This window comes from Medicago sativa, chromosome 3, assembly GCF_051527215.1.
Source record: "Medicago sativa cultivar Bolivia chromosome 3, Bolivia_mono, whole genome shotgun sequence".
Classification (NCBI taxonomy): Eukaryota; Viridiplantae; Streptophyta; class Magnoliopsida; order Fabales; family Fabaceae; genus Medicago; species Medicago sativa.
Window position 1 is genome coordinate 99,816,305 of NC_140751.1, and position 19,635 is coordinate 99,835,939.

At 33.8% G+C, this 19,635-nt stretch overlaps 1 protein-coding gene across 2 annotated transcripts in view; it reads left to right on the top strand.

The window, feature by feature from the left end:
• Positions 1–19,635, top strand: part of LOC146942815 (serpin-ZX-like) — a 34,824-nt gene that overhangs the window by 13,805 nt on the left and 1,384 nt on the right. Inside the window, exon 1 of one of the 2 annotated variants that reach the window (XM_085756905.1) lies at positions 18,926–19,483. The exons of the other annotated variant lie outside the window; for it this stretch is intronic. Coding sequence (XP_085613031.1) covers positions 19,097–19,483 — 387 coding nt within the window. The 5' untranslated portion in view covers positions 18,926–19,096. Of the gene's footprint in view, positions 1–18,925; positions 19,484–19,635 lie in introns of those variants that run through there. 2 annotated transcript variants of the gene reach the window in all.

The window sequence follows — 19,635 nt, forward strand, 5'->3', positions numbered from 1 at the left end:
TGATAAAAATAGTCCAAGTGGATCTTCAGAAAACTTTAAGAAAACTTAGCATAACTAATCCCAAGTTAGTCCAAAAACATATGGTTGGTTTCCCAACTTCAAACTTAAGTGTTAGGGACTTAGTTGAGGTGTTTTATGGGTATTTGGCTTATGTCCTATTGATCAAAACTTAATTGCTTTTGAAGGATGTTTTAGACTTAGAGATGAATGTAATTGATTTATATATATGCTATGTTGTTGATTTCCGTTGTTGATGTCGTTGTATCATCTGATGTCGAAGTTGGGGAGTGTGTCATAATTGTTGTAGGCACATATGTTGTTGTTGTAGTCGTTGTTGAAGTTGTATGTTGATATACACAAGTCGAGTCCATATGCATACTCATGTTCTGTTGGGGGCTTATGCCCTGGAATGTTTATCATTCAAATTGTTGGGGGCTTATGCCCTGGAATGTTTATCATTCACCTGTTGGGGGCTTATGCCCTGGGATGCTTTAACCATCCAAATCGTTGGGGGCTTATGCCCTGGGATGCTTTAACCATCCAAATCGTTGGGGGCTTATGCCCTGGAATGCTTAGCATTCAACGCGCGTAGATTGGTACCACCTGCATGATGCATTAGTTGTTGTTGTCGTAGCATTGTTGGGTTGTTGTTGTCGTTGTAGCATTGTCGAGTTGTTGTCGTTGTCGCATTGTCGAGTTGTCGGTGTCGTTGTGGATAACGTTGTTGTTGTTGTTGTTGCTGTACCTTGTTGCTGAAAATAATTATGTCGTTGCCTATGTGTTTATTTAAATACATTATTAATGATGCCTGTTGTGATATGCTTTGTTGTTTTCATTAATTTGATGAATTATATATTATTATTATTGGATAAGTTTCTCACCCCTTCTGCGTATATGTTGCCTCGACCGTGGGTAATGTGCAGGTACTGATGACTTGTAGGTTTGGTCGGCTCAAGTGTCTAGGGCTCTGATACATACTAGGATGGGGAAATCGTTGCGAATGTCTTCTCATTTCTTTTATGTATCACATATTTTGGAAAAGACTTGCTATTAGAGTTTATCGTTGTTGAAAATAAAGTTGATTTATGTTGGGGCCTATGTGCCAAGATTTTCATTGATGTTGAATTTAGGTTGAAATTATATTTTTAAAGAATTATTCCGCTGCGGTTTATTAAGATTCTTTATGTTGGTCTTAAATAAATAGATATTTTCTATTTATGAATTTTTGAAAAGTAGTGTGACACTCCGTTGTGTGATTACTCTGATTATAATAATTAATATTACGTTGTTGGGAGAACGGGGTGTTACAATTGGTATCAGAGCAGGTCGGTCCATCCGACCAATTAGTAGAGTCTTGTCGAGCCATGTAGAGTTGTTTGACAATTTATATTGTCTTAGTTGTGCTGATTTTTGTTGTTATGTAGAGTAGAGACCTGGAGGCTGCGAATATTATCTGTTACAAGAGAAATAGAATGGCTGGAAGAAACGATGCTGCGGTGGCTGCTGCATTGGAAGCTGTGGCCCAAGCTATAGGACAACAACAGAATGCTGGTGCTGGTGTTAATGCTGATGTAAGAATGTTGGAGGCCTTTCTGAGGAATCATCCTCCTACTTTCAAAGGAAGGTACGACCCTGACGGAGCACAGACATGGCTCAAAGAGGTTGAAAGAGTTTTCAGGGTTATGCAATGCACTGATGACCAGAAGGTGCGTTTTGGTACGCAAATGCTAGCTGAGGAAGCTGATGACTGGTGGGTGAGTCTCTTACCTGAATTAGAGCAAGGTGATGCAGTTGTGACTTGGGCTGTGTTTAGGAGGGAGTTCCTAAACAGATATTTCCCTGAGGATGTTCGCGGAAGGAAAGAGATTGAGTTCCTTGAGTTGAAGCAAGGAAACATGTCAGTGACAGAGTATGCAGCCAAGTTTGTGGAGTTGGCTCAGTTCTATTAAGCGAGCCATTGGTTACCAGCAGATCCGTGACTTTTCTGCTTTGGTGAGCAGATGCAGAATCTATGAAGATGATACCAAAGCTCACTACAAAGTGATGAGTGACCGTAGGGGTAAGGGACAGCAGAGTCGTCCGAAGCCTTACAGTGCCCCAGCTGACAAGGGCAAACAGAGGATGCCTGAGGAAAGGAGACCCAAGGGAAGAGATGTTCAAGCTGAGATAGTTTGTTACAAGTGTGGTGAGAAAGGCCACAAGAGTAATGCATGTACTCAACGGGATGAGAAGAAGTGTCATCGTTGTGGCAAGAAAGGGCATATCATGGCTGAGTGCAAGCGTGGTGACATGGTTTGCTTCAATTGTGATGAAGAGGGTCATCTTAGTTCTCAGTGCAAGAAGCCTAAGAAGACTCAGACTAGTGGGAAGGTGTTTGCATTGGCCGGTACACAAACGGTTAATGAAGATCGACTTATCAGAGGTACTTGTTTCTTTAATGGTACTCCTTTAATTGCTATTATTGATACTGGTGCTACACATTGTTTCATTGCTGTTGATTGTGCAAATAAGTTGGGTTTAGTTATGTCAAGTATGCCTGTGGAAATGGTTGTTGAAACTCCAGCTAAGGGTTCAGTAACCACATCGTTTGTTTGTCAGAGTTGCCCTATATCCATGTGTGGTAGAGATTTTGAAGTTGATCTTGTATGTTTGCCATTGACGGGTATGGATGTGATCCTTGGTATGAACTGGTTGGAATACAACCATGTGCATATTAATTGTTTTAGAAAGACGGTGTACTTTTCTTCTGCTGAAGAAGAGAGTGGAGCAGAATTTTTATCTACCAAGCAGCTGAAGCGGTTAGAGCATGATGGAAACTTAATGTTTTCCTTGATGGCGTATTTGTCTGTAGAGAGTCAGTCGATAATTGATAGATTGCCCGTGGTGAATGAATTTCCTGAAGTTTTTCCTGATGAGATTCCAGATGTACCACCAGAGAGGGAGGTTGAATTTTCGATCGATCTTGTGCCGGGTACAAAGCCTGTGTCGATGGCTCCTTACCGTATGTCAGCCTCCGAGTTGGCAGAATTGAAGAAGCAGTTGGAAGAATTGCTTGATAAGAAGTTTATAAGACCAAGTGTGTCACCTTGGGGAGCACCTGTGTTGCTAGTTAAGAAGAAGGATGGTAGCATGAGATTGTGCATAGATTACCGTCAGCTGAATAAAGTGACGATAAAGAATAGGTATCCACTTCCGAGAATTGACGACTTGATGGATCAATTAGTGGGTGCTCGCGTGTTTAGTAAAATTGATTTGAGGTCAGGTTACCATCAGATTAAGGTGAAGGATGAAGATATGCAGAAAACGGCCTTTAGGACACGGTATGGACACTATGAATATAAAGTGATGCCTTTCGGTGTTACTAACGCGCCTGGTGTGTTCATGGAGTATATGAACAGAATTTTTCATGCTTTTCTGGATAAGTTTGTTGTTGTATTTATTGATGATATCTTGATTTATTCTAAGACTGAAGAAGAGCATGCAGAACATTTGAAGATTGTGTTGCAGGTGCTGAAAGAAAAGAAATTGTATGCAAAGTTGTCAAAGTGCGAGTTCTGGTTAAGGGAAGTAAGTTTCCTTGGCCATATTATTTCTGGTAGTGGTATTGCAGTGGACCCATCGAAGGTTGAAGCGGTATCACAGTGGGAGGCTCCTAAGTCAGTTACAGAGATTAGAAGTTTTCTTGGTTTGGCTGGTTATTACAGAAGATTTATCGAAGGATTTTCGAAGTTGGCACTTCCATTGACTCAGTTGACCTGTAAAGGTAAAGCTTTTGTGTGGGATGCTCAGTGTGAGAATAATTTCAATGAGTTGAAGCGGAGATTGACAACGGCTCCAATTTTGATTTTGCCAGAGCCAGATAAACCTTTTGTTGTATATTGTGATGCGTCCAAGTTGGGCTTAGGTGGTGTGCTTATGCAAGATGGCAAGGTAGTGGCTTATGCTTCGAGACAATTGAGAATACATGAGAAGAACTACCCTACACATGATTTAGAGTTGGCTGCTGTGGTTTTTGTGTTGAAAATTTGGAGACACTATTTGTACGGTTCCAGATTTGAAGTGTTTAGTGATCATAAAAGTCTGAAATATTTATTTGATCAAAAGGAGTTAAATATGAGGCAGAGAAGGTGGCTAGAGTTGTTGAAAGATTATGATTTTGGCTTAAATTACCATCCGGGTAAAGCTAATGTGGTTGCAGATGCCTTGAGTAGGAAAACGTTGCACATGTCGGCTATGATGGTGAAAGAATTTGAATTGCTGGAACAGTTTAGAGACTTAAGTCTTGTTTGTGAATTGGCACCTCAGAGTGTGCAGTTGGGTATGTTGAAAATTAATAATGATTTCTTGAAGAGTATCAAAGAAGCCCAGGAGGTTGATGTGAAATTTGTAGACTTGATGGCTGCTAGTAATCAGAATGCAGATGGTGATTTTCAGGTTGATGATCAAGGAGTGTTGAGATTCCGAGGTAGGATTTGTATTCCTGATAATAATGAATTGAAAAAGTTGATTTTAGAAGAAAGTCACAGAAGCAACTTGAGTATCCATCCGGGAGCTACAAAGATGTACCACGACTTGAAGAAACTGTTTTGGTGGTCTGGGTTGAAGCGAGATGTCGCACAATTTGTATATGCTTGTTTGACTTGTCAGAAATCGAAAGTTGAACATCAGAAGCCTGCTGGTTTGTTGACACCTTTAGATGTGCCGGAATGGAAATGGGATAGCATCTCCATGGACTTTGTGACGAGTTTACCAAACACTCAAAGAGGGCATGATGCCACTTGGGTTGTTGTCGATAGATTGACGAAGTCGGCACACTTTATTCCAATTAATATCACTTATTCGGTAGCTCAGTTGGCGGAGATCTATATTCATAATATTGTGAAGTTGCATGGTGTCCCGTCGAGTATTGTGTCGGATAGAGATCCGAGGTTCGCTTCAAGATTTTGGAAGAGCTTGCAAGAAGCTTTGGGCTCTCAGCTGAAGTTGAGTTCAGCTTATCATCCGCAAACAGATGGTCAGTCGGAAAGGACGATTCAATCATTAGAAGATTTGTTGAGGGTGTGTGTACTTGAGCAAGGTGGAGCTTGGGACAGTCACCTACCATTGATAGAGTTCACGTACAACAATAGTTACCATTCGAGTATTGGTATGGCACCTTTCGAAGCTTTATATGGTCGAAGGTGTAGAACTCCTTTATGTTGGTTTGAGTCGGGTGAAAGTATTGTGTTGGGACCTGAAATAGTTCAGCAGACCACGGAGAAGGTCAAGATGATAAGAGAGCATATGAAAGCGTCGCAGAGTCGACAGAAGAGTTATCATGACAAGCGTAGGAAGGACCTTGAATTTCAAGAGGGTGACCATGTGTTCTTGAGAGTCACTCCTATGACCGGTGTGGGTCGTGCATTGAAGTCCAAGAAGTTGACTCCAAAGTTTATTGGTCCTTATCAGATATCTGAGAGAATTGGCACGATGGCTTATAGAGTTGGTTTGCCACCACATCTTTCGAACTTGCATGATGTGTTTCATGTGTCGCAACTTCGGAAGTATGTAGCGGATCCTTCACATGTTATTCCTAGAGATGATGTGCAAGTTAGAGACAACCTTACGGTGGAGACTTTACCTTTGAGGATTGATGATCGCAAGGTGAAGACGTTGAGAGGCAAGGAGATACCTCTAGTGAGGGTTGTTTGGGGAGGAGCAACTGGTGAAAATCTTACTTGGGAGTTGGAAAGTAAGATGCAGGAGTCATATCCTGAGTTGTTTGCTTGAGGTAATATTTCGAGGACGAAATTCTATAAGTTGGGGAGAGTTGTAACGCCCCATTTTTATTCTATTATTTTTAGTGGATGTTTGAGTGTTTTATATAATTTTATATGATTTATTTGGTATTTGATGTGTTGTATATTATTTAAATGAATATGACTTTATTATTTGTGGAAATATTAGGTGAAATAAAAATATGAGTAAAATATTAATATTTTGGTTAATGGGAGTTAATTAGTAATTATGAGAGTTTAGTGGGAGTTAAATGAAAAGAAAGAAGTTATATTTTTGGGAGAAAAAGAAAGAGAAGCAGAGATAAACAGTTTCACGTACAAACAATAGAAAAACTGGTTTTTGGAGAGAAAAAGGAGAAGAACCAAGAGAAAGCAAGGAGAAGAGCTAGGAAGAGAGAATCCAATCGTTTTTGCTGTAGAATTTGCTGAGATAAGGTAAGGGTGGGATTCCTTTCAATAATCATGGTATATAATTTGAAAATTGATGAATTTGTTGTTCTTGGTTTTTAGGGTTTGAGAAGTTATGTTAGATGATGAATTATGATGAAACTTGTTGTTGAATTGCATGATTATATGTTGTTTTATCCCCTATGTTGTCTAATAAACCTGTAAACATGTTTCTAAAACAATTTGGGTGATTATGGGATCAAATTTGGGGTTTGGGTTGATGAAATTGGGGTTTTTGGAGTGAAAACTGGTCTGTTTCCGTAGAACTGTCCATGTTCCATCGTAGTACGATGCTGGGAAATCGTACTACGATTTTTCCAGCAGCAAACAAGACTTTTTCAGTGTATCCCATCGTAGTACGATGCATTCCATCGTAGTACGATGTAATAGTGACAGCATTCCCCTGTTTCGTGTTCTTGCGTCTTTTTCACCCGTTTCTGTTTTGAACTGGCCTTAGGTGTAAACATGAAAGTTGTAGATAATTAAGTTAGCTTTAAAATGGCCTTGGTTTGGAGTGGAAAAGATTTGTAGATTTTGAGTTATGATAAAAATAGTCCAAGTGGATCTTCAGAAAACTTTAAGAAAACTTAGCATAACTAATCCCAAGTTAGTCCAAAAACATATGGTTGGTTTCCCAACTTCAAACTTAAGTGTTAGGGACTTAGTTGAGGTGTTTTATGGGTATTTGGCTTATGTCCTATTGATCAAAACTTAATTGCTTTTGAAGGATGTTTTAGACTTAGAGATGAATGTAATTGATTTATATATATGCTATGTTGTTGATTTCCGTTGTTGATGTCGTTGTATCATCTGATGTCGAAGTTGGGGAGTGTGTCATAATTGTTGTAGGCACATATGTTGTTGTTGTAGTCGTTGTTGAAGTTGTATGTTGATATACACAAGTCGAGTCCATATGCATACTCATGTTCTGTTGGGGGCTTATGCCCTGGAATGTTTATCATTCAAATTGTTGGGGGCTTATGCCCTGGAATGTTTATCATTCACCTGTTGGGGGCTTATGCCCTGGGATGCTTTAACCATCCAAATCGTTGGGGGCTTATGCCCTGGGATGCTTTAACCATCCAAATCGTTGGGGGCTTATGCCCTGGAATGCTTAGCATTCAACGCGCGTAGATTGGTACCACCTGCATGATGCATTAGTTGTTGTTGTCGTAGCATTGTTGGGTTGTTGTTGTCGTTGTAGCATTGTCGAGTTGTTGTCGTTGTCGCATTGTCGAGTTGTCGGTGTCGTTGTGGATAACGTTGTTGTTGTTGTTGTTGCTGTACCTTGTTGCTGAAAATAATTATGTCGTTGCCTATGTGTTTATTTAAATACATTATTAATGATGCCTGTTGTGATATGCTTTGTTGTTTTCATTAATTTGATGAATTATATATTATTATTATTGGATAAGTTTCTCACCCCTTCTGCGTATATGTTGCCTCGACCGTGGGTAATGTGCAGGTACTGATGACTTGTAGGTTTGGTCGGCTCAAGTGTCTAGGGCTCTGATACATACTAGGATGGGGAAATCGTTGCGAATGTCTTCTCATTTCTTTTATGTATCACATATTTTGGAAAAGACTTGCTATTAGAGTTTATCGTTGTTGAAAATAAAGTTGATTTATGTTGGGGCCTATGTGCCAAGATTTTCATTGATGTTGAATTTAGGTTGAAATTATATTTTTAAAGAATTATTCCGCTGCGGTTTATTAAGATTCTTTATGTTGGTCTTAAATAAATAGATATTTTCTATTTATGAATTTTTGAAAAGTAGTGTGACACTCCGTTGTGTGATTACTCTGATTATAATAATTAATATTACGTTGTTGGGAGAACGGGGTGTTACAAAAACTATAACTTGTAATATTGGTAGTTTTTGTAAAAAATATTATATAGTTGTATTAAGATATTTACTTTTACAAATATAAAGTTTATATATGTAGTTTACAAATATATATATATATTTTTTAAACTAATACTTTTATCCTAACTAATAAATTGTTTCGGGGGTTGAGTAGTTCAAATGATTTGAGTTAAGGAATAAGGAGTTGAAGGTACTGGGTCAAACTCAAACAAAAGAGTAAATATTAATTTAACAACTAATTACTAACATTTGTCATCAGAAAAAGGACAATTGTTTGAATCTCTCCAACATGATAATATTTACCCCAAGAATATATTACATTGACATTTAAAAAAAATAAATATTTACTATTGTCAAATTCACCTTTTGAAAATGGTTTTTCCTATAAGGTCTATGGTAGCCTATGTTCCTATTATGATTAGCAAGTCTTTAAAGATATAGATACACACTTCGAACCCGTACCGAATGTAGAAATATATTAATATGTAACATGCAAATAAATATTATCCATACTTTTGTGATATTTTGTAACTTTTTAAGATTTTTTTTAAAAAAGTTATGTGTAATTATTTATTGATCCAACCTAACGAAACTTCATTGCATCGGGTAATAGATTACAATGAAAACCGATCCATCCTGTGAACACCTATAGGCGTGGATGCAACAACATGTATGAAACACCAAGTATATATAATCACAAATGGTTTGACCAATTTTCTAAACTTGCAATTCTACAGTTATCTTGTAGATATCTTTCACATGTAAGTATTTTTAGAAAAAATTTGGTGTGATTATAGTCACACCAAACCATATGGTGCATCCGCCCATGGACACACACACACACTCATAAGAATGATATAAAATATCATAATTTTTTTTTAAAAATCAACAAATAATATATTAATGTAATACATTTGTAAATGTTTGGTCTGGTGGTAAAAAGATAGATCTTGGACATTAAAGAGAAATCAATAAATTATATCAACTTGTGATAAAATGAAATGGACTGGTTTTCCGTTTTTATTTTAATAATACTTAATATTTTAATCTGTTAATGTATAATTATAGTTACAAAAAATTGAATTTTTTATTATTATTATAATTATAATTATAATTATTAAAATTTGACAATAATGAGAATGTCCTTATTTGAAAAACATCATTACTCGTTAAGGAAAGTATTCATTATAATTAATATTTATTGAAAATATTACAATTTGATAATATCATTTAAATTGCTTATGATTCTCTTAGATATTTGTCTTCCTTCATTGGTTTCTTTTAATATGAAAAAAATTATATAACTATAATATTTAAAATCTTAACAAATTTAAAAATAAATATCAAAATCATTTTAACCATGTACCTTAGATTAAAAATGATTTGAATTTTAGAAAAATCAAAGTATTTTTATTTATACTTGTTCAACAAATAAAATGGTAATGCCTATTGAATGGTGAATATTTCCTCATTAAAGGTCTAAGACAATGGTAATGCCTATTGAATGGTGAATATTTCCTCATTAAATGTCCATTAAAACAATGGTTCCTTATAAATTTTGGTACTTGGAAAAAAAATTAAACTAATAAAAAAATATTAATGTAAAATATATACCTAGAATGGTACATATATCGATTAATTTAGGATTTTATATTATATAAAATACTTTGAAGGGTGAATATTTTGAATTGTAGGATAATCCGTTTAGGATATAAAAGGGTGAGGTTTATTTGGTTCTTATAACAAACAACAAATGTCTATGTTTTTTTGTCGATGATAAATTTAATCTCGTTTTTTTTTTAAAAAAAAATATACCATCTTCTATTTTATTTATTAAAATTAAAATATTAACTGTGTCTGAAAATATATGTAACACTTCAACCGCATTAAAAGTTTTGATCAATAATAATGTCTATTGAATAGTAAATATTTACTCATTAATCATTTCCTTGGAAAAAATATTAGCTTTAAAAGTTGTGGTTAACAATAATGCAATAATTGTGCTTTAATTTTTTTTAAAGGAATTGTGCTCATTTTGATTTAACTTAAAATGCAAAGTTATATGGGTATATTTTAATTGCTAAATGGATAGCACTGCCATGAGAAAAAAATGGACATTTAACGTGTACCATATATCCTACATGGATTATCAATATCATTATGAATAAAACAGTTCGACATAAATGGATAGTCTATTTTAATTCAACATAAAACTCATTTTGCTCTTGACTTATAAAAAAAAAATCAACATTAAACGGTTTAATATAAACGGTTCAATAACTTCTTTTTGACAAAAAAAATGGTTCAATAACATTTTTTGACAAAAAAAAACGGTTCAATAACATTTTTTTGTTGAAGGATAGTATTTTATATTGTTTTATTTTAATGATATTACTTTTCTCATTTCTATGAAGATTATTACCATCGGATGAAACAAAATGGTATGGGAAAAAAAACCAATCTTGATAATTTTTATTATAGATGGAACAGTTTTCAATTTTAAAGTCAAATATTAGTAAAAAACTAAAATCGAAAATCATTAAAAAATCTAAAATTCAACAAAAAAATTGAATAAATCACCAATAATGTAAACTACTAAAAAGTTCAAAAGTTAAAAATCAAAACTGCAAGCCAATTTTATTGATTCATTAAAACCATTTTTAAAGATTTAGAAAGTTTGTCTCTATTCATGTCCCACACAAAGTCATAGGCGAAAGATTTGAACCACGATGTTCCATGTCTCTTAAAAAGAAGATCTTTTTTTTTGATAAGGCAAGAGTCAATGACATAAAAAAGGAATAGAAAACAGTCCAAAAGTTGGAATGTTTTGAAGATTCCAGTTTATATGTCAGTGCTCATATATATTATTAAAAAAAGAAAAAAAATACAAAAAAAAGAACTGGGGGGACATAAACCTAACCCAGTCGATCCACACAGTGTATGCCAAACCCAATCGGGTGATTCAAAAAAATAAAAACAACATCAGTGAATGTCTAACATGCGGTGTATGGACAAACCATCAATTAAAAAGAAGATCTATAATTGTATTTTGGTGCTCATTAATTTCTTTGAATAACAAATTACAAAGAAGCAAATAACAAATTTCTATAATATGCAATAAGATCTTATCAATATTATAATATTAAGAAAAAACTCATAATGAACATATGACAATTCTTACAACATTTTTTTCGTAGATGCACATCAAAGTTGAAAGTACAACATAACCATTAATCTATAGAAAAACTACTATTTGAAATGTGAAATATCTATCATTTACAAAAACAGATTATATCTCTAAAACTAATTAGATGAATAGTTGTACAAAAGAATAATCATTGCTTAAAAAACTAATAAAATACATCCATTCTAAACAAAGTGTTTAATCCAATTTCTTCAAAGTTCAAACCATATGTTGATTCTTTCATCACATTCAACGTTTGAGATCCACTTCTGCAACAACTAAATAGAAAGTGAATGAAGATCAAGAATAATTGACAAAGAAAAACAGAGAGAAGTTTGTTTAATTGTTGTACCTATGAAAAAATATTAGAAATTGATCCAGTCTTAATAATTAGATCTAAGAAGAAGAAAAATGAGAATAAGAAGTAAAAATGAATAAAATAAAAGAATGATCTCGAGAAAATTTTCAAAATTTTAGTATGAATCTCGAAATTGAGTGAGAATGTTGAAACCAAAAAGCACAATGTATAGTAGTGATATGAAAATTGTGAGTTGTAACTTAAAATGGTGTAAAAAGTGTGAGCTTCAAACACAATATTTATAGCCAACATGTATGAAGCAATCACAAAAAAAATTCCATGGATGTAGTAATTGACAATTAAATGGTACATTAATTATCAACAATTTGTACGATTAAATTAGAAAGAAAAAAAATACTCATGATTTTTTTAGGGGAAACAAATACTCATGAGGTACATCTTTATTAAAAAAAAATACTCATGATGTACATATCTATTTAATTTTTTTATTTAAATGTGTAAAAAATTGTAAATGTGTTCAAAAACCAAATGTATACTTTTTTTTTCATGAATGTAGAAAATAATTTGACTAATATTAGTTAATTGTGAAAACGACATAGCTCATGTTGTCAAGTAAAATTTAACATCCTTGCTTTAATATCATAAAAAAAAAATGAGACGAAAGGTGTACTGATCTTTTTGGTAGTGAAGGTGTACTGATTTTAATGTAGTAATAACAACGTCATTAATATGTCAAAACAAAATAAAAAATGTCATTAAAGCCTTTTATTTGTTTTATTCGGCGATAATAAATTACAAAGATATTTTGTAGGCTTTTGCTTAATGAAACGGTCTATATTACTCCATCCGTAAATATCTTTAAATATCTTTAATAATCTATTAAAAAAATTATGAAAAATTGATATTTTAAAAATACTAATCGAGACGAATCCAACATCTTATATACTATATTTTGTCTTTATATATTAGTGCAAAAATATGATCAAATTATATTATGTAAACAATATATATTTTTTAAATTATGTCATTTAAAATGGGACGTAGTACTTTTTTTGTTACCAGTTTATATTACTACTTAGTATTACTTATTTGCAGCCATCTCTCCTTAATGCACTTAAATAATTGCACTATTTTACGGGATTATATCATATTTGATATTAGTACAGTCTATATTTTTTTTGAGCAACTATTGCAGTCTATATAAAAAAAACATTTAAGGTACGAATAATAATATATAATAGGGCAATAGAACAATTATGATAAAAATGTAGTTTGCTACAATTGAATTAATCTAAAAGTACTAAATATAATAAATTTGTTCCCGATGTAAACATTATGTTAAGGTATAAATAATAAATCCAACAAATTTAAGCAAAAAAAAAAATTCTAAGAAAATCAACCACATGATTTGATCATTGATACTTCAAATTTCTTTATGTGAACGACATATATCGGCAACGAATTCAATGAGCATCATACTCGATTGAATCAAAAAAATAATAAAACAAACAAAAAGATGAACAACGAAAAAACAAAGGAAAAAACTAAACAAACAGAAAAAGAGGCAAGGTTGTGATTTGTGATGTGAAAATTGGTGAAGCCATAGGTCTAATTTATAGTAATTTCCAGAGGGTAATATGGTAAACTAAATGGATCTAATTTGGCATGAGAGTAATTACACGCGATCGTTTTTAATTTTCGATTACATATATTCTCTAACATAAGTCTTACTATTTTTTTTCCTACCCTTTTTAATCAATTTTATTTCATCGATTTGCTATTTTTTCGGTCCACTTCTATATGCATCTCTTACATATGATCTTTCCTTTTTTTTTTTGAGGGGAAGTTTTTCCTTATTATTAAGGAAAATCAAATCATATTGTGTTTAATTGTTTTAATGACACTTTTTTTTTTTTTTTTGCTAAGCGAGGAGATTGGACAAGCATCAAGAGGAAACACCGACATCCCAACTAGGTTGGCACCCCGGGAAACCTCCATCCTATGCCGCCAAACTCTAACATTTTATTAAAAAAAAGTAAAAACTGTACAAGAAGAGGGGGGACTAGGCCAAAACCCTCAGAAAATAAAGAAACAATACAAACAGCAGACTACAAATCCCTAAGGAAATCTGTAATTAGGTAAGCCTACCCTTTCCCGAAAGAAATCAAGATACAACGCAGCAGGTAATACATCTAACCAAACAGATCCCTGCAAAAAATGACCCATATTTGCTAACCTATCCGCACAACAATTACCGTCACGAAAAATGTGAGAAGAAATAACCTGAATACCCAAACTACGGGCATTATGCCATCTGTTTCGAAGCATAACTGGCACTAATGAAGGATTAGAAAAAATTAGCAAAGCACTAGTGGAATCACTCTCCAACCATAACTGTCGCCACCCATGAGCAGAAGCATGCTCCATGGCTAAAATGATAGCAAGAACTTCGGAATAATAAACCGATGCCACCCCAATGTTACAACAGAAGGCGCCAAGAAAAGAGCCCCTAGAGTCCCGAAAAAGACCTCCACAAGCTGCATGCCCAGCAATGACGGAACCATCAGTGTTAACCTTCAGCCATGGAGAAGAGGGAGCTTTCCACAACACCGGGATGATTTCTTTTACGGTACGACAATGAGCATCAACCGAAAAAACATCCAAAAGCTGAGAGTCAGATGGCAAACATTTTCCAGTTGAGGTATTACCAGATAAAGCCACCCAGGAATGAATGCGAACCTTGGCAGAATAAAAGGTTGTAACTTGCGAAGAGAACCGCATGCTATTTCTAGCAAGCCAAATAATATGCACCGTATGTATAACTGATGCTAGGAAAATATCAGCTGTCTGCGAAGAACAATGAGCAGGAAGGCAAGACAGAAGAGAGAGAGCTGAAGTACAGTCTATGGAACAATTAAGTTTACCACCAAGCCAAGACCAGAGATCAGTTGCAAAAGGGCACTGAAGAAATAGATGTTCAGACGTTTCATCCATTTGCAAGCAAAAGCAACAAGCTGAAACAATTACACAGCCCCGCGCTCTAAGATTTTCATCCGTAGGCATTTTACCATGCAATAATCGCCAAAAAGTAAAGGAGTGAGAAGGGGGAATGCACCCCTTCCAAATCAGATCCGCCCAAGGCAACTTTGGAGCTGTCGGCTTCAGAAAATCAATCGCCAATTTCAAAGACAATTTACCATCAGCGGAGTGTGACCAAACAAAAGTGTCCGGTAGAGGATCACAAGGTAAAGAAATTGAAGGAAGCTTGTCAGTCACAACCGCAGTCATAAGAGATGGTGGCAAATTCCACCCTCCATCAACAATAATATCCGACACTTTACTAGTGAAACCAGCATGAAAGAAAGGATCAACATTAAATAAACCAACAAGAGAGGTACCAAGCCAATTGTCATTCCATAGAGAAATATTCTCACCCGTGCCCACAATCCACAAAGAGTTATCAAGCACCGTACCTATGTGAGTTTTAATACCAGACCAAACAGAAGATTTAAAATAGTGGTTAAGAGGTTTACCATTGGAAAAAAATCTACGCTTCATGATGTATGCCCATTGCGAGTCTGTGGAGATAAGCTTCCATGCTAATTCTAACATTGCCGCTTCATTAATTAAACTTGTCGGCTTCAAATCTAACCCACCTTCCGCCCATGGTCGACTGATACACTTCCAAGAAACCGTGCATAACTTCCTAGAAAGAACATCTCCGCTCCAGATAAAATTTTTAATCCAGGTGTCCAAGAATCGAAGCAGACGACGTGGCCACATATAAACATGAAAAGAGTAGAGTAACATTCCATGGATAATAGATTTAACCAGCTGAACCGTCCCATGATAGAAAGAAGGGAACCCTTCCATGAAGAAAGCTTAGTCTTTATCCTGTCGGCAATCATTTGAAAGTGAACAACTTTTGGCTTGCCTTGAAAAATTGGACACCCCAAATAAAGGAAAGGAACGTGTCCCACAGTGAAACCTAACATGTCTGAAATCATCTGAGCACGCGTTGAATTCATAGCACCAGTGTACAATCGGCTTTTAGCATTATTAATAATTTGTCCGGACACCTCAGAATATCTATGGAAAATATTTAGAAGCACACGAATATTACGCTTAGTTCCTGTACAAAAAATCATAACATCATCAGCATATAATATGTGCGTAGGAAGAGAAACCTCACGGCAATAAGCCATAGGATGCAGCCTCCTTGATGCTACCGCCAAAGAGATGGACCTACTCAAGACATCTTCGGCCAAGCAGAATAAGAGAGGAGATAATGGATCCCCTTGTCGAACCCCTCTAGTGCAAGAGAAGAAACCCACAGCCTTACCATTAACCAACACAGACAGCCGAGCTGAATTCAATATAGCTAGAATCCAATTCACAAAAGTCTCAGCAAAACCGAAGCCTCTAAGAACATTAAGCAAAAAATTCCAGTCTAAAGTGTCAAAAGCCTTCGCAATATCGACCTTTAAAGCTACATTACCTCCATATTGATGCTTGTCAAGTAAATTAATAGCTTCCGATGCAATAATCACACATTCATAAATATTACGATCCCGAATAAACCCACGTTGCTCAGTTGAAACAATCCGCATAGCAATGGGTGCCAATCTGTCTGCAAGGATTTTAGTGATAACTTTAAACTGAAAATTGGCTAGAGCAATAGGGCGATAGTCTCCCATCACTCTCGGCCCTGGCACCTTTGGAATAAGCACAATCAAATTGTTATTAATATTTGCAGGAAGAGCATCAGTAATAAAAAACTCCTGAACCGACTGGACTACATCCGTACCAACAATGTCCCAATAGGTCTGATAGAAAAGTCCTCCAAACCCATCAGGACCCGGGGCACCATCCCCATTAAGGGAAAACACCGCATTCCTAATCTCCTCAAATTGAGGAACACGCATCAGCTGCTGGTTATCATCATCCGATACCATCGATGGGATAGTCTCCTCAATCAAATTATTCTGCGTACAGTTATTAGGAACAGTAAAAATGGACTTGAAATAATTAACCACGTGTACCTCAATGTCCTCAGGGTCAGTAAGCATTCTGTCACCATCTTGCAAAAAAGAAATAGAATTCTTTGAAGCCCGGATTCTTGCTACTTTGAATAAATTATCTTTGACGTAATTACAACCAAATCAATTGTTTCACATCATTTGTAAAAAAAATAATTTGTCCAACATCATGATTATTATTTTTACAAAAATAAAAATTAAGAAATGTATAACATTATTTTTGTTTTGTTTTGAATAAACACTGTTATACGGTATTATTACTATACAATATACATTTGAAAATAGAAACAAAAGTATATTATCTTAAAAAAGAACATGTTAATTCAAATTATATAAAAAATTAATGGTTATTACCAAATCTAATTAAAATTATTTTAAAAAGTTACACTCTTATCAAATCATATTTTTATTATTTTACATACATCAATTATTTATCTCTTTAACATTTAAATAATTATTCCATTACTTGTTTTATTTTAATCTCTGCATTCAAATATTTTAATTTAAATTATTTGTTTATTAAAAAAAATTAAATTATTTGATTAAAATTTGTATTTTTTGAATTCGAAATGATTGATTTCTAAAATTTAATCTCAAATTTGTATTTTTTTTTTGGTTTAAGGCTATTTTTTTTAGAGAAGGTTTAACGTTTATTTTAGCACAGGGATAAATATCAGCGTGGGTTAATCTTTTATTTTCAACGATATTTTTTTTATTCTGCACGTATTTTCATGTTATAATTGAAATATCATATTATATAAAACAATCTCGTTAAAATTTCATTCCTTAATACCAACTATAAAATATATGATAACTAAACACTACATTACACGATTATACAAATATTATAATAATACAATATCATTGATACAAATAATATAATAATACAATATCATTGGTCTTCCAAAAAAAAACATTGAATTGTAACATTTCCATAAAAAAATAACATATAATAACACAATATAATTGGTCTTTCAAAAAAAAACATTGAATTATAACATTTCCATAAATAAAAAAACATTGAATTATAACATTTCCATAAATAAAACATTAGAATAGAAGAAGATTAGAGCGCCACATGTCGCTAGTTGAATGAAAATTTAAAACCTTTAAAAATGGTGACACTTGTCAAGAAAAGAAGAAAAGAGGCCTTGGAATAGGTGGTAAATTTATATTATATAGATTGTTTGGATTGAATGTCCTCGGGAACGTTGGTAGGGACAGTGCATAATATATGCAAAAGTTAGGGGTTCAAACGCCGACACCACAAAAAATTGCTTGGATTGAATTGAATTGAATTTATTTTTTAAAATCAAACTCTACGCATAAAATTATTTTAATATTTGAATTTATTATTATCTATTTGTTATATGTGGTATTTGTATTGATAGTTAAGGGTAATTTTGGAAAGAGAAAAAGTCAATTCAAAAGAACCAAACATGTTATTTTATCTATACTATAATCTTTCAAAAAAATCTATACTATATATAAAGAAAAAAAAAACTACCTTTTTCAGCACTTTTGGGTTGGATTTTTCCTTCCAAAAATACCCTCAATTTTTAATACAAATAACACATGTAACAAATAGATAAGAATACATTTAAATATTAAAATAAAATGTAACAAACACAAATGTTCAGTTTTTTCCTTTATAATTTTAAAAGTGTAACCAACTAGATGAATGTATATATATTTATTTTTTCATTATCCCAATTATACACATAAACAACAATTTTTTCTATAATAAAGATTGTTGTTGGTGTCATTAAAAAAATAACAATTTAAATTATAGATTTTTGTTATATTGTTGGTTTAATTGAAATAGATAATCATAATTAATTTGATTTGTTATAATTTGAAAGTAAAAAACAATTATATTTTTACTTTTAATCAAAATTAAAATTTCATAAAAGACATCGTTCATAATTTTCAAACGTTAGCACAATGAATATATATTCTTCACTCTGGCCAACAATTATTCTACTCAGGGCCCTTCAAAAGAAGTTTATTTCACTCAGAAATCGAACTCAAATTCTTTGAAACAAATGTTTAATTTTGTTTTCGTTGTTTTAGAGGACCTTTTCATTTTGGTCTTTAGGTTTTTTCTTTTGCTAAACTAACTCTTATTGATTTAGTTTTTCAAACCACGTGAATATTGATTTATTTATTTTTAAGAAAAATCAAATGTTTGATTTGAAAAAACCCTATTAATGCAAGATTTATTTTTTATATAGAAAAGATTGTAACAATATTATAAATCAAGTCTTAACTCTTAAGGCTCCTCTATTTCTTGGAGAAGAAGAATGAATCTTCTCTTATTTAGGGTTTTTATACGGACTCTATTTAAAGCACGGGAGGGTTGCACTATTTCATTACTTCACATACACATACAATAGTTTGTGTTTTAGTCGATCGGATTTTGTGTTTTAGTCAAAGAAAGAAAGAAAAAAATCGTAAGAACAATGTCTCTCCATGAGTCAATCACCAACCAAACAAGAGTTTCACTCAGAATCGCCAAACATTTGTTCTCAAAACAATCAGAAAACAACATCGTGTTTTCGCCATTGTCGCTGCAAGTTGTGCTCAGCATGATCGCTGCTGGCTCTGATGGTCCTACACGACAGCAACTTCTCGACTTCCTCCGATCCAAATCAACTGATCATCTCAACTACCTCGCCTCACAGCTTGTTTCTGCTGTGCTCTCCGACGCTGCTCCTGCCGGTGGACCTCGACTCTCCTTCGTCGATGGTGTATGGATAGAAAAAACCCTTTCTCTTCAACCTTCCTTCAAGCAAATCGTGTCGTCTGACTATAAGGCCTCTTTGGCTTCCGTTGATTTCATATTCAAGGTATATAAATAGTAGTATCTTATTCTTTTCCCTACAATCTATCCGCTATTTTTATTTCGTGTTATTATTTGTGGTGTTTCGGGTTCGAACCCCGACTTTGCATATATATTTCATGTTAATTAACTAAAGGATATACCATCACAAACAATTAG